General features: G+C 39.9%; 1 protein-coding gene across 11 annotated transcripts in view; it reads right to left on the reverse strand.

Annotated features, from left to right (window-relative positions):
- Positions 1-3,086: 3,086 nt before the first annotated feature.
- syngap1b (synaptic Ras GTPase activating protein 1b) overlaps positions 3,087-15,880 on the reverse strand; it is a 188,236-nt gene continuing 175,442 nt past the window's right edge. For 8 of the 11 annotated variants that reach the window (XM_069656052.1, XM_069656051.1, XM_069656044.1 and 5 more), the window contains 2 exons: positions 14,616-14,677; positions 3,087-5,651 (listed from right to left, as the gene is read on the reverse strand). In XM_069656052.1, coding sequence (XP_069512153.1) covers positions 5,534-5,651; positions 14,616-14,677 — 180 coding nt within the window. In that variant the 3' untranslated portion in view covers positions 3,087-5,533. Of the gene's footprint in view, positions 5,652-8,298; positions 8,419-11,882; positions 11,907-14,615; positions 14,678-15,880 lie in introns of those variants that run through there. The other 3 variants (XM_069656047.1, XM_069656048.1, XM_069656046.1) reach the window with 3 other exon arrangements.

The raw sequence follows: 15,880 nt of genomic DNA on the forward strand, positions 1-15,880 counted from the left end.
CTTCGGAGCGTACTCACAAGATTAAATCAGGGGTTGCCAGGTAGCTTTACAGATCCCCCATTTCCGAAGATTTTGACAGTTCGTGACTATACAAACCATAAAATCAAATAAAATTGGCCTCAGAAAAGGGTCACACATTGAAATGCATCTGAGTTAGCACATCTAGCTAGGCTATGTCATATTGTTTGTGAGCTGGGCAAAAAGCTTGTGAAAATATCAATAGTTTGTCAGAGGAAGCAATAGGCCTACTCTGTTTTTGTCTGGTGTTATTTCCCCATGTGTAACCCTTTATTTACAGTATGCATTTTCTGTTCCCTCCTGATATCTTAATCTCCCTACACACATTTTTACATGTTGCACATTTTCTTCCTTATTAGGATATTTTGGTGACCTTATAAAACTCAGCATAGATATTTATATGTTTGTGTGCATGTAAAGGTTGGTTCTTTTGAGAACTTATTTCACATTCAGACTTTCATTATTTGCATGGCTTTCTCTTTGGGAAAAACAAGTTTCTAATAATGGCAAAAGTATGCACACTAATAAGAATTTTGTTTCCCTATGAGCCATTCACACTATGTTGTTGTAATTCCTGCTTGCTGCCAATAGAGGTCTATAAAGATCATAGATTATTTTACATTCCTATAAATGTAATGTAAAGACACACACAGATGGTGTTTTGAGGAACGCCTGCTTCCTAAATGTCATGCATTTTTTTATGAACTTACTGCCTGGGAAATATGATATTGGTCTGACAGATAATGAAGGAGGCAGTCACATTTCCAGTGAAAGGGGTATTTATTTAAGTGCTGATTCACTGATGGTTTTCTTGATTGAGAATATGTATGAATTATGATATTTCCAAGAAGGTAAATAAATGTAATTTTAAAAGAAAAATGCACATTTGTGGTATATTATTACATATTTAGTCTTTTATATGTGGGATTAAAACCGTAATCTGGCAGAATATTCATGTGAATCGAATTGACGTTGGGGTCGGGGAAGGTTGAGCTGGATCTCTCATCGCTTGTTCTGCTAACACAGCCTGAACCCTCTATTGCTGCTCCATTGTGCTAATTTTTTTTCCTCTGCTCTGTCCAAACTCAGAAGTTGCCAACCCACTAAGGAACTGCAGGCGATTAAGTGTAGGAGGATGAGGATAATTACAAGCTTTCTATATTCAGTCGAGTCCCCAGCTCCCAGATCTCTGCCTGCTATCCACACTCTCAGCAACTAAGCCGGACAGAGTGTGAGAGAAAATGCTCTGCTCTCCAAGAGAAGAATCACAGGCCTGAGACGCAGAAAATGTAGATGACCCAGATGAGCCACATTGTGATGCAACCATGAGCTGCAAATCTTGTGATCTTATCACAGACCCAGACACACACCTAGTGAATGAGCTTCAAAGTTAAGAAAATGTAGATCACAGTAGAATATCATCGAAGTACTTTACTTATCAATAAGCCGATCAACTGAGGATTGTCTGTGAAAAAAAGTGTTTGATAATCTATAAGTTATTTGAGTTATTTATCAAGCTAAAATGCCAAACATTTGCTTGTATCGGCTTCTTAGATGTGAGGTTTTTCTGGGTTGTGGATTTCTTTATTAGATACAACTACCGATTTTAACTTGGCTTCACTTTGAAAAAGATGTGTGAAACTCTGTGTTGGCGTATGTTTCTTCCTTTTAGTGTGTTTTATATTCAATGTTTGGTATAAAGAGCGACAAAGTCAGGACTTGTACCAGGAGACAGGGGTCTGAGAACAAACCCTCAATCATCATGATCATAATCAAATCATGATCTGGGCCCTAATCTAACTAAACTGCGACTATAATGTTGTGCAATCATCACTTAATCGCTTAATTAGATTTAGGCACCAAAAGGTCTGAGTTATAGGTTTAAGAAAAGATCACGTTTGGGAGAAAATAATACATCAACCTTGACCTTTGTTCTCACACAGGACACAGACAGCAGTCTAGTGGCTGAAAGATAAAAAGCAAGTGGTCAAAAGTGCCACAAATCTATGGTACCATCCAGACACAACCCTAATCCATTGAAAAACAAACCATGTGGTGGTCAGCCTCTCCATACACTTTCCCCTGTGTGTGTTGAGCGCCTAGAGTCCATTTGTTCGTACTTGAGATGCAAGTCTTTAAAACGCATCAAATAAACCTTCAATTTCTTAAATAGGCTCAGTGATTTTTGAAACCTGCTGATTGCTGTAGTTTTCAGCAAACACTCAGACAGAAGTCAAAAGCGAATTTGTTGGGGACTATTTTCAGCCTTGGATTAATACACATTTGGTGCTTTAATGATTATTGAAGGCATTAAAGACCCCCTTCAGTGAAAATCCAGTGTTTAACCTTGTAAACATCTCCATGTGGTGTTCTTCATGTGCTACAAGACATATCAGGGACAACATCAGCAGTCATCTCCATGGCTGGGCGTGTCTGCTTTTAAACTGCATTGTACCAAGGACAGGCTGAACAACACGTTTTCAGATTGGCAGGTTTGAGACGTCACAAACCTAAGGAGCCAATCCCGTTAATGTGCGCATATCATTATGTGCAACCTATGGAGACCACTTTGACTATGCTGCGAGCCAGCTGTAACTGCCATCGTAATTTTTGCAAACTCACTACTGACTGCTAACGTTAACGTTACTACTACTAATTACTACATGTCAAGCTAGCTAAGTTTCAACAAGTTGCCACTAAACGATGGCAGAGACGTGTTTTGTTTTCACAACGGAGGGGGTGGTTGGAAATGTGCATAGTGGGCGGGGCCTATGCAGATTCAGGAATTTTTAATGAGGGAGAAGGAGGAGATGCCACAGGAGGATTTTTACAAGGTAATTAAACTTATTTTGCCGTAGAAAACTTATCAGACACTTTTAATTATTATTATCTGTTTTAAAACATGACTGGAGCTGCTCTTTAAGACAGCATATGTGGGGTTGAGTTAAATTAAACTACAGTGTGTTGTCATGGTAACCAAGGAACATGTCATTGATGTGTTGTCACTGTATGAACTTAAGAAAAGCCCAAGTGAATACATTAAGAAACAGAACACACATTTCAACACCTTGTTAAGAATTTAATTATTTGTTTATTTATTAATTTATTTACGTATTTCTATCTCCAGATTCACCAACCCGAAAAATATAAATTCCGGTGTATTCCAAAAGAAAAAAAAAAGGAACAATGGCATCTTCATCAACCGCATCAAAGGAATTCATCAACAAAAGTGGCAATAATTATTATGATTATTACAATAATAATTCAATGATCAGAATATCCACATTCATAACAAATCCATATACAACTGCAATACACTCTTCAACACCACTCTTCCATTAATATACACAAAAATCCCCAAATGTCTGTCCTGTCAAAACAACAATAGAGGAGTTTTGGGGAGGGGGAGGGGCTATGGCTTGTCAAGGGTTATGAAGATGAGTGACCAGCGGAGTAAATGGATCTAAGGTTAGTAAGAGTATAAGGGGGGAGGCACACTTATTTAGTTAGGACCTATACAAAAACAAGCAATGTTAGTAATGACAGTTTACTTTCATGGAAGAATTCGCCGATCTAACCGAGTCTTAACGAAAGGTTAGACGGCTCCATGAGAGGCAGAATTTGGGGAACAAAATTTCAAGAAATATATAAGGGTTGTCAGAATAAATATATAACTCTGAATGACAACCGTTGCAAACATATACCATAGGAACCTAAAGTGAAAGTCAGATACGCAAGAACTCAAAACAGGTCGAGAGTTTTTCAAAGAAATGCAAATGGAGGTTTCTGGAAAAAAAATTGTCTTAGTCTATATATGTACAAACATTGCTTGGTCACCCAAATCTACTTAGAAAAGCTTTTTAGTTGGTCAGAAAATGAGTGCAAGCTTTAAGATTATGCGAGTTACTTCGTGTATGAGAGCTTCAAGAATGCAGCTATACTGTATGTGTCAGACCTCGCTGATATTCTGAGTCTGCACAGAAAGTGCCTCTGATAGCTCGGTACGTTTAAAAACCTTTCCATGCCTCAGTATTGGTAACTTGAGAAGACCTAGTCATAGAAAGAGAGAGAAACATTAGAGGAAAAAATAACTGTACACTCTGCATATACAAACAAACTGTATATACACGTAGACATACCATATATACACATTTATCCAGTATATACACATAGATTTAGCCAGTACACACACTTATATACAAACACATTCACTCGTTTCAGCAGGACCTCTAACATATCTCTCTCTGTTTCAGTCATTAGCAGGGATTTAAACTCGGCCTGGTGTCAGTGGAGTCCATCCATAGAAATAAACGGGGAGTTTTACTGCAATTTGACAGCAGAAATGTGGCCACACTGAAACCAAGAGTTCATCCTCTGCTCAGTTAAACTCTACAGACAGATAGTCGAAGTGGAGTACAAAACAATCGGTAAGAATGTCCTCATACGAATAGCGTCACATCGTCCGCGTATGGAGAGCTCCATGGCGACTGTTGGGCAAGAAACATCCGTCCACATTTTCGTGTTTCGTATTGAGTGGTTATAACTAATAGGTAGGAGGGCACAGGTCACAGCAACGTGCAAACTGCTGCAAGGGGAGTAGGTATAACACAAGTTTGTCCCTTTTCGTCACAGTCCTTTAGGGCAACGACTCTCTCCACAAGATTGTCTTAGTAAGAAAACTCGGTTCATATAAAATGGGTTATTTATTTATGAACTTCCATTAGATAGAGGCGTCTATCTATATCAAGAAATAAATATCTGCTCTGGAAGATTTCTGATGAAGAGTTTTCTTTGAAATACTATTGTAAGAATAAGCAGTATCATAGAAATATAAATAATAACATTCTGTCCGGTTTGTCAAAGTCTTCGATGAAGCAAGAGTTTTGTTCTGAAGCAGTTTCACTTGTCGTATTAGGCTGTGCATATTTAGTTTCCTTTAAAATCAAAGTCTCAAACGGAAGAGCTAAAACTAGGAGTCGAGAAAGAGATAAAGTGTGTCTACAATGGAGTAAAAATGAAGCGGTTAAATAATGCTTTCCTAGATAGATATAGAGTGAGTAGATGAACCAAAAGGCTAATTTGAAAAGACTATAATAGAGAGAGAGAGAGGGAAATAAATGCTTTGAAAGTAAACCAGCTTTGTCTGAAATTTTAAGAGAAGTCAAGCACCTTTGAAATACATCTTACCCACAATGCACCTCCCCTCTCTCTCATTTTGAGCATCCTGCCTTCCTTGGCCTTTGTATTCCTCCATGATCAGACTGCATAGCTGTTCTTTGCATGCCCGGCAGGCTAACAAATGCCATTACGTGTCCAGCCTACCTCTTATAAGTAAATTGTAGATCCAAGCAAGAGGTGCCAATCACATTTAAAAAAAAATCCTGTTATCAAATCAGAGAGAGAGGGCCCAAGTAAATAATAAAAAAATCCCAGCATATCCTTACATGGTCCGCTGGGGCTCTGCACCATCCTTTGAGCAAAGAGAATGGGACCAATGCCCCAAGTTCTCCCTTTGTCAGCCAATCGCGTCACGAGAGAGGGCTCTGGACATTTGGCCATGCCACCCTGTGGACTGCCGATGGTGCATCAGCCAATTAGGTTCCACATTGTCCTCCATGAAGCTGTGAGAGTGGCTATAGGGGGAGAAAAACAGGGAGACAGAGAGAGAGAAGAAACGGAGGAGGGTGCTTGATCAGGTGCTATTGAAGCATAGCTCGAGAGCGAGTATCTGCATGGTGGCAGTCTTTCCAAAGCTGGACTCATCTCTGTTTCTATAGTTTTTGTGTTCAGCTCTGAGGCAACTGCTTGTTTACCTGAGTCACTGAGGTATTTTCACAGCAATGTTAATCTCTCAATCACGGATCAGACCACTTTAAATCCAACATTTCTTCACACATACGTTATTTCACAGGAGAAAAGGTAGCCCTACAAGCTGTCGAAATAGAAAACAATCTTTCCCTGTGTAAGACTGTGAGCATTATTAACATTTGGTGGTTAAACAGTTAAACATTCACTGGAAGTATGAGCCAATCGGCTAGCACTAGCCTAAAAAGTACTAACATTGGCCTTGTTGACCTTTGACACGGCAAAGTGAGTTTGTTCTCTCTGAAGGTAAAAATGGCTGATGTGAAACTCTTCAACTCTTCTTGGTTGAACCTGCACGTTTAGACAAGCTGAGTTGTTGCAGAGCGACACCAGTGTGTGAGGCTACAGAGACAAAAACAGATTCACATCCAGACAAACCTTACGACAGACAGTTCATACACAAAATGAAGGAATATGGATACACGTTACAAACAGTTCAAAGACTCGTGTTTTCAACATTTGACACGTGACAAACGGAAGAGTTCATTTCCAAAACACAGCACACAAACAATCCTAAAATTGACAGGAAATTAAACGGTATTTGAATCCATTTGAATGTCGCCATTTTATTTTAAATCAAACTTTTTAAAATGAAATTACAAAAGGAAGTATCATTACTGGGCCTTTTAAAGCATTTGGGTGTAATATAATTTAAATGTCCTAAGCAAGGCTTTATCATACGCATCAGGTCGATGACTAGCTAGTCTACTGGCCAAAGGATGCTCAATATATTTATCCCAGGCACTTAATGGCTTAGCAAACCTAAATGGTTGAAAGGGAGCGAGATGATCCTGGTTATCATGACACAATCTGTGATAAAATATGGAAATCTCCCCAAACTAAAAGCATATAATGCTGTTAGCATGTTATGTATGAATATATAATGTGAATTTGGTTGAAAATTAAAGGGGAGGGGGGGATTGTCTTTTGTATATGGACACAATGCATTAACACCTTTTACCCTGAAGACAAAGACAACTTGAAAACTGTAATGAACTCCATTCATCCATTTCATTCAAAGTAGCTTCATTCAATCTTAAAATAATTGGGCTCTGTGTAAACTGAAAGTGGCACTTTGGAGCTTCAATAGAGGATCCACCTATTTGTTTTAATAAACAAAAACCAGAGATTGGAGGAGGATGTTTCTATCACACAGATATGGAAGACCCCAACAACCCCATAAAAAACAACAGGATGCACAAAGAACAAAGACAAAGACACATACAAAACATATTTGGGGGAAAAAGTCCTGTCAAAGACACATTTCAGGAGAGAGAGAGAGAGAAAGACAGTGAGTGAATCATGAAAGAGGCAGTGCTATGGCAGACACAGACATTTGACTTGGAAAAATGGCACCATTTGTTTCTGTTTAGCACCAGTTTATCACATATCGGTTCTGAGATTGAGAAGAGAAAAATTGCACGAGCTCAGTCCAAAAAACAAGAAGTCCCTTAGATTAAAAAAAAAAGAAAAGTTCCCAAAAAATGTCTTCCAGTTACTCCTTTAAACCTCTACGACGACGCTCGATCTTGTGTCTTTGAATCTCTGTTTCAGCCCACAGATCATTTATCTTGCTAGCGAAGCTATTCCCTTTGCTAGCAGCGCTAACTCTATTGGAAAACCCTGTTGAAAAACACTCAAAGGCACTAAGAAAGCCAGACTACATCTCCACATCTCTACCTAAACAAATTGCAGCCTGGCGTGGTCAGGATAGGTTTATTTAATGCACCTACATCCATGGGAGTCAAGGGTCGCTATAGCTAGCTAGCTAACAGCACCTGCTAATGGCTACTATGAAGTCTTTGGGGTGCAAGACGTTCTATAGTGCTTGTTCCTTTCATGTTTTTATTTCTCATGAAGCCACAGAGCAGATGTTCACATATCGGTTGTTTGACTGATTCAAACAGTACATTATCAGGTATCATTATCTTGTCCTGCAAGACTGATACTAAGTGAGGCTCCACGTGAGCGTCAAGAGAACAAGTGTCCATTAAAGAGCCCTTTGTGTTGTGTGTTCATGTGTTTAATACTGTACAGTAGCTGTATGAATTCTACTCGTCTCCCGCACATGTTTTCTTCTCTCTCTCGCCAGGGGAATGAGAATATCTATCTTTTCAAAGCATCGTCTCGCTAAATGGCGAAGACGCGGACAGTTTTTTTTTGCTTTGTGTGATCTCTCTCTCTCTCTGATTTGGCTCAGTGTTGTGTTTGACCTACTCCCCCATCTTCTGCTATGCCTGTAGTTGCTGTTGACGTGGTTCCGGTTGCCTGTGAGGTTGTCATGGGGGAGGATGTTTGCTTGCCACGGAGCTCTCCATTCTGACTAGGATGTTGATGAGGAGTGGGTAGAGAGGGAGGGTCTACAGTTTGGGGGAGGACTCCATTGTGGGGCGAGCTGTCAGAGGAAATGCCCGAGGAAGAGACTCTGAGGCCTTGATCGTTGGTTACCGCTCCTCCTCCTCCTCCTCCTCCTCCCCCTCCACCTTCAGTTTTCACACCGGGGTCTGCATAACCCAGGGAGGAAAGCTGGTCCTCCTAGCGAGATAGAGAGAGAGAGAGGGGAGGGGAAAGAGGAGTGGGAGGAGTGGGGGGGAGAGATGGTCGTAGGAGAGAGGCCATTCAATGAGCGATGGGAGGGATGTGAGGAGTCGTCGTAAAGGAGATGTCCAATCAAGGCAGATAACGTGACATGTAGAGGGAGAAATCACATGTTGGAAGAGGTGTGAGAGAGCGTGGGAGGAGGTAAGAAATATGAGATAAAGATGGGAAGAGGACAGGGAGGAAAATCACCAGAGAAAGGATGTGAGTGAATCGTGTGGGAAACATCAACATTGACAGATACAAAGAACCGATTCAAATGAGAACATGTAAAAAGCAATGGCAGAAGCAAAGTAAGGGAAGGAATTGGAAGAGTCACAAAGAAAGAGAGAGAAAGAGACAGAAAGAGGAGAGAGAGAGAAAGAGAGAAAGAAAAATGAGTCACAAAGTTGATGCATGACGTACACCAATAGAAATGGCAGCACAGGAAAGGGGACACAGGGAAAGAGGGGATGAAGGGGGATTAAAACTCTTGAGGTCAAAGGGTCCTGATCCTCTTTGGATGAGAAGCAAGGGGTGTTTGTCAGGTGACAGGTGTCAGGAAAAGGCAGGAAGTCAAGTGAGTCATTCGTTGCCAATGAGTATAAATTATTGTAAAAGTCTCTGTAAATATGCAAGATTAAGTAACTGAAAGAACTTTAAATTAAAGGCTTGTGTCCACAGCTTTGTTTCTGACAGAGAAGTGCTTTCGGCCTCTTCCTGTATCTATCTTTCTCAGATGGCTGATCACCAGTGAGTCTGGTTTTGCTTGAGATTTCTGCCTGATATAAGTATGTTTTTCCCTTCCACTGATGCAGTGGCAAGTGCTTGCTAATGGTGGATTAATGTCTCTGAATAATAACAAAAAGTTTGGTCTATACCCGCTCTTTAAAGGAGCCATATGCCCCTGGAAAAAGCCACTGTCAGTCAAAGCTGGTGTTCTCTGTAATCGATAGAAGCAATAATATTTGAAATTGGTGCCACAGCTGTGGGGAAAGTTGTACAAACAGCTCGTGGTTTCACCCATTCTACATACAACACCCAGCATGCATTGCGCCCCTCACTCTGAAAGGAACGGCCCAGCGAGAGACGCTGGAGTTAAATACTATGGTTTTCGCTGCAGGCAGCGGCTCAGAGCGGTACAGAATCTGAGATACGTCGAGAATATAAATGTAGATCGTCTAAAAAATCTTCAGGTCTGCAGTCTACATTTCAAACCTGATGATTTTGAACGAAACATGACATCGGAGGCGGGCGTCCTATGAGGAAGTGTAGTTTAGCGAGCTCCCTGGCCTCCGCCAGATGACACGTCTTACGTAGTCTGGTGGAGGTTTTCCAGGGCCCATTGGAGAAGCGGATCACGTCCTCCAAAGGCACAGAGCCAAATTGATTTTTTTTCCTACCATAATGGCACTAGCTCCTCATAATAGCATGAACTGGCCCTTTAACTAGAGTGTCAGGAGATAGCTTTTGTTGTAATCGGCACTATATAAATTGATTGATTGAGCTGTTGTAAGACGGAGCCATTTCTGGTCAGTCTGCACACACAAATGTTCCTTTCTATCTCTATTATGACGTCATATTTCAAAGCACGAGATAGAAAGACAGTGTGAGAACAAACTTCTCCATTTATGGTTAGCAGCGTAACGAGTCCCGCTTATTATGATTGGTCTGGAAAAAGGGGACGGTGGTGACACCAACACCTTTCTAAAAGCTTTCGACCTGTAGGGCTTTAAGCGGCTGCACAAAAACAGTGAGTTGATGCTAGAGGACGTATGTTTTACCTGCAGGATGGGATCTTTCTGCATTACGAACTATTGAAAAAAGGCATTGGCACTCAGAACCCTATGTGGACACAAGCCCTGAGAACTCTAAACTTACGGCTTCCTTAAGTATCTTAACAGCACATACTGTAGCATCAGCCTGCTACTAGAAACATGCAAAAAGCCACAAAGAGCTCAGATAAATGTGCGTCTTATAGCCTGACAGGAAATCCAAACCTCTGTCAAATCCACAGATCAAAACATCAAACCCAAGCCCATTGATCACAATGAGTTGCTGCGTTGGCATCCACCCTGGGTTGGAGCTTTTGATAAGTGATTAAGCCAGAGTTTGATTTTGCCATCTTACTTACATTGGCGCAGAATAACAGCAATGCAAAACTAGTTTCATAATAAGTTTATATAAAAGTCTGTTTGCAAGCCTTCACTCCCAGTCTTGTTCACTGACGTCTGTGTGGGAGCAGTGGGAAGAGAAAACAATTGGGTTATTGTGCCAATAGACAACTATGAGGACTCTATTCATGATGGAGCTTAATGTAACCAAGAGCTACTGCAAGACGTGAATACAGAAGCATCTTGAAAGCTGGAAAAGTACACTTTAACCATCAGACCAGGGTAGAACCTCTTGAAATAATTGCACTTGATTAATCCTGCCGGCACATTTGCTGTGTGGTGTCTAGACATAATGTAAAATGAGTGCAAAGTTATGTAAAAGAGCCCAGAAATAGGTTTGTTCTTTATCAAACACTGGAAAATATGTATGACATTGAATACCACTTTATAAAGAAGAAGTATGAAATACTGTAACATGGATGGAATGACGTGCTTTAGAGGGGAAAAGACAGGAAGTAGGAGGAGTAGTTTGGTTTGCATCCAGTAGAGAAAATGAATCAAAAAGCAAATTATCACTGGGTAAGCTGTATCTGATGGGTGTGTCCACTGTGAGTGGGAAGTGTTTTTCCATTTCACTTTAAAAAAAAAGCAAAAAGAAGGACAGAAAAAAAATTACCCCAAACCTTGATGTGAATTAGCGGGCCTTTTCTCTTCTCAATCAGAACCATAATGAATGCAAACAGTTTCAGCTGCTAACTGGTGCTATGAACAGCTACGGTATCTATGGTAGCAGACGGTTACAGGATGCCAGTAACATGACTCCACTAACACTTGTTTTGTTACTCTGGAACACAACCAACAGTGTCGTTTAATATCCATGTGTAGACCAAAACACATGTCTATTAAAAGTCAGAAATCAAGCAGCTGAACAAAGACATGGCAAAAATGTTTACTGACATCCTTTTAAACTTACCAAACTCGCTTCACTCTCTGTGGGTTGTGGTGTTTGATTATTGGTGCATTCAATTACAGCTCGGTGTGAGAGTGTGTTTGTATATATACTAATGAAAAATAGTTGTACTGGAGACAGAAACACAAAACACTTAGTGGAATATATTGAAATGTGAGGTGTGTAATAATGATGACCATCTTACCCATCTCCTCCAATCTCCAATCAATTTGAATCGTGGATGTTAAGAGTGCAATCTTTCTCACCTCCACATTTGGGATTAAAACCTGCTGTTTAATCAATTTATAGATACAGTTCAATTAAAAAAAAAAAAACCCAGTTTGGCTTAATATAACTACCTTGCCAGGTGGAGAGCTCAGATTCTGCCGCAAAATGAAAAAAAAAAAAAAAACTTAGTATGCATGTCACACATTATCAGACGCTTCCAACATCATTCAACCAAAATAATGTGTCCATGTGCCAAAACACATTCACAAACACAGAGCTCACCAGAAACACAGACTCGTTGAAAGACACAGAAAACACAAAAAAACATGTGAACAATAATCAGTGTTCCTCGGGGAAGGATTGGGTCAGATACGGAGATTTCCCATAATTCCTGTTGTTGTGTCTGAGGGCGTGCTGGGAGGGATGAAAGACTGAATGGATAAATGTGTTCATGTGTGTAGGAAAATACAGCGGTTAAAATATGTTTTGAAAGAGAGAGAGAGAGAGAGAAAAAAAAATCTATAATAAAAGAGAATTCACTCAATATTCCAGAGACTTTCAGACAGATCTCGCAACAAGAATCTCCTGAGAGGATCCATATTTGGGTCTGTTTTAAACCAGAAAACAGGCCCAAAATGTAACATTTCATGTCTTTATTCTTGTTCACAAGCCTGGTAGAAGTCTATGAAACATAAAACATGTTATTGTGTGGATTCCCTCTAAATCTGGATTTTTTTTTTGGTGTAGCTACTTGACAAGGAAGTGACAATCTAGCATTTAATCTCTTTATTTATTTTATTATTATCTTTAATTAAAGGAACCTTAAGACATCTGCATCCTGTTTATAATGTAAGCTAGTGTGTATACAGTAATTCTAACCCTTCAGTGGTTATACAGTTGAGCATTTATTATAAAGATTATAATGTGTAATATATTCCAAATTAATCAAGGATAAGTGATAAAATAAGTTGACTATGAGGCTCAAATATGATGAAAATTTGAGCTGAATATTTTCAAATGCCAACATTAGAAATAGCGAGCTCAAGACTCAAAGACATTCCTATTTTATTTTGTATTTCTTTGCAATTAATGATTAACCCTAAAGAGTTACAGGAGGGTCTCCATATATGACATGAAAAAAATTGCGAATAATATTAATGTTGGCATGTTTGTGGATTGCCCGTTGTGACTGAAATGTGTGTGTGTGTGTGTGTGTGAACAAGCGATGCCATTTGAATCTGTATAGGGCTTCATCAGTCGCACACAAAACAACTGATGTGTTATATTTTCACATTAAAAGCTCTAAACTCCTGTATTCATTTCAAGTATTTCTCCCAAGGCATGTAAGATGTTCATTGGGCAGTTAAAACACAACCTGATCTCAAACCATTCATAAACTCCCTCTTTGAGGTCAGCCACAGAATATTTCCAGAGTTACCAGTGGTTTCAATAAGGCTCGATTAGCCTATGTGTTGAAAGGGTGACAACAAATACATAGTGAGGTTAATGAGAATAAATTAGAGTTAGACATTATTCTCAAGTCCCTTTGTTTTCTGACAGATGTGAGTATATTAAGCAGTAGCAGAAATATTAGCCTTTTTGCCTTTTGCAGCTTTGAACGTTAGCTAACATGTTGGATGTAACAGGCTTGTTCTGTCCCAGCACAGCCTATTTTTGTTATTAGCTTAAAGTTATTAGCCTCAAAGTTATCAGCCAAAAAATAGTAAATCGTTTTTTGTGTCTAAGAAATCCTACAATACCAATTGTACCAGAACCAGCCAAAGACACGACTCAGAACAGCTGCAAATTCAAAATGCTTAGTCTTTAAATGTTTAAGGAAAACATGAAGCCATAGTGGCTAAATTCATCCAATTTACACAAAAACTTTCTCTACTGGCAGATTGGCTCATCAGTTTTTCCAACAGTGCACTCTTTAGCTCTTACCTAGCCTTAATGTCACATCTCAGAGTTTTAAGCTAGGTGGTGTTTCAACTATTTTAACAATGTTGAAGGTACGCAGGTAAGCAACACCATGGGTCTTCAACATGTATTGGCTGCGCTAGAAAGTGAGCTAACTTAGCTACTTAGCTAGCTTGTGAAAGGTAGCTAGCTCTGTCTGCAATAGGGAACAGGGTAAATAAGACATAAGGTATAAATAAATAAGGTAGAAGATAAGATAATACTTTATTTACACCCAGGTGTTGCAGCAGTACAAAGACAGAATAGCAAGCAAGTAAATACAGTGTAAAAATAAGAATAGATTAAATATATATAAATAAAAATACGAGCTAGCTACACAAGCTTAACAAGGTTTGTTCAGTATGCGCTAAGTTAATTAAACTCAGCCTCTTTGGTCAATTGACATTACCCTCTGTTTAAAGCTGGATTTTAGAGGGCAGTAACTGTTCAATCCAAAGATTTATTCACCTACATTAGCTGTCCAGCCTCTCTAGATGTCCAGAATCCTTGAGGTAAAAATGATCTCAGGTCAGGCTGGAGCTGTGTAAAATTGATAAATATTGCATTGCATGATTTATGGGTACCACAGTTTAGATATATTTCAAAGAAACATCTCGCCCTGCCAAGTAGCACAGTGCAGCTTTAAATCTTTGAAATGTTTTGTTGTCACTCTTTCATCACGGAGGTCTGCCCTTCAGAACCATCAGTAACCTCTGTCCCAAACTTTCTGTGACAGGCCTAATTTCTCTGAGAAGATAAATGGCAGTGTGCCTGTCAGTGTGTTGGCTTGCAGTGAGTTCACAGGGTGCTGCGCATGGACAGGGACGCACATAGAGAACAGCAGAAGTGGAAAAGAGGCAGCAGGTTATGGATGGAGAGTGAGAGTTTGCCGGTTTGTTTATTACCTGGTTACTCGGGGTGGGACAGGCGCAAGACGGGGCTGCACTAGGATGGACTGACGCCTCCCCTAAGAGAAATCACCGTATCTCATCAACATAGGAGGAAAGGAGAGGAGAGGAAAGGAGAGGAGGAGGCTGACAGCAAAGGAGGAAGGGAAAGGCTCGGTGCAGTGGGCAGGATTAAGAAGGGCAGTGAGGGTTGAGGAAAATAACAGCCACCAAAACAATACGGACACAATGCACAACGAAAAGAGAACAGAAAAAAGGACATAAATATACAGAAAAATGCGTACTCACTCACATTCACATACGTAATGTCAATCATACGCGCTCATTAACAGACAACCCAACAGCCTGTAAGCATTAAAGCAGCGTGCCATGCTGTGTATCGTTAACAGAAATCATGCTTAGGACGAAAAAGCGTTAAATTTCTTGCACTCCAAACAACATCTGCATCTAAAAGCAGCTGATTAGTCCAATAACCTCTGGAAAGCTAGCTGGAAATCCTAGCTCAGAAAGGTAAAAAGAACATGCTTAAATCAAACGTGCAATAATTTACTCCATTAAGACAAATATTTAACACTTAAAAAACCCAGAATTATATTAACATCAACACATTTGATCCAAAAAATCAACACGGAAACAAAGAATTCTGATTTTTGCAAAGTACTGAAACACACTCCACACCACACACACACTCCAAAAGGACCAGCACGCAAGAAGTGGCAACAATTAGTGCGAATAAGGGACTGCATTTAAATCTGAATGAAACACTGATATGATTAATGTCATTGCAAGCACAGGAAATTTCTTTTGCATTACTGAAGGAACTGCATACAGTAGTATTATACAGTAGTTACTAATGCACGCATGTCCTTCTAATAGCATGACTTGATGGAAGCTTTTGCAGACTATGTTTATTTTGCAGGCTTCAGGACACTGCTGCAAAAAGGATGAAGGCATCCCGTACCTGTGATACTATATGAGGTCTAATTAAGTGTGCCGTGTTGTTTCAGACGTTGGTAGCGGTGGCCTGAGGATATAATGGCATCATGCCTCTCCCCTCTCATTCCCTATTAATTCACACCCCCATGTGTGCACCAGTCTCACAAAATAAAGCAGAGCGTCCTCACACAGGACTGAGCTGTCTGCCTCTTGTAAATGGTGCCTTATTTGGTGGCCCTGAAGCTATTATACAAAACTGACCTGCAAAGCAAAGTCTATTTTTGCGACAAGCACCATGAGCTGCATGGAGATTAAAGGAGCATTTC

Source organism: Semicossyphus pulcher, unplaced genomic scaffold (genome assembly GCF_022749685.1).
Source record: "Semicossyphus pulcher isolate SPU_LCO1_2020_fin unplaced genomic scaffold, fSemPul1.0.p SCAF_9, whole genome shotgun sequence".
NCBI classification, from domain to species: domain Eukaryota; kingdom Metazoa; phylum Chordata; class Actinopteri; order Labriformes; family Labridae; genus Semicossyphus; species Semicossyphus pulcher.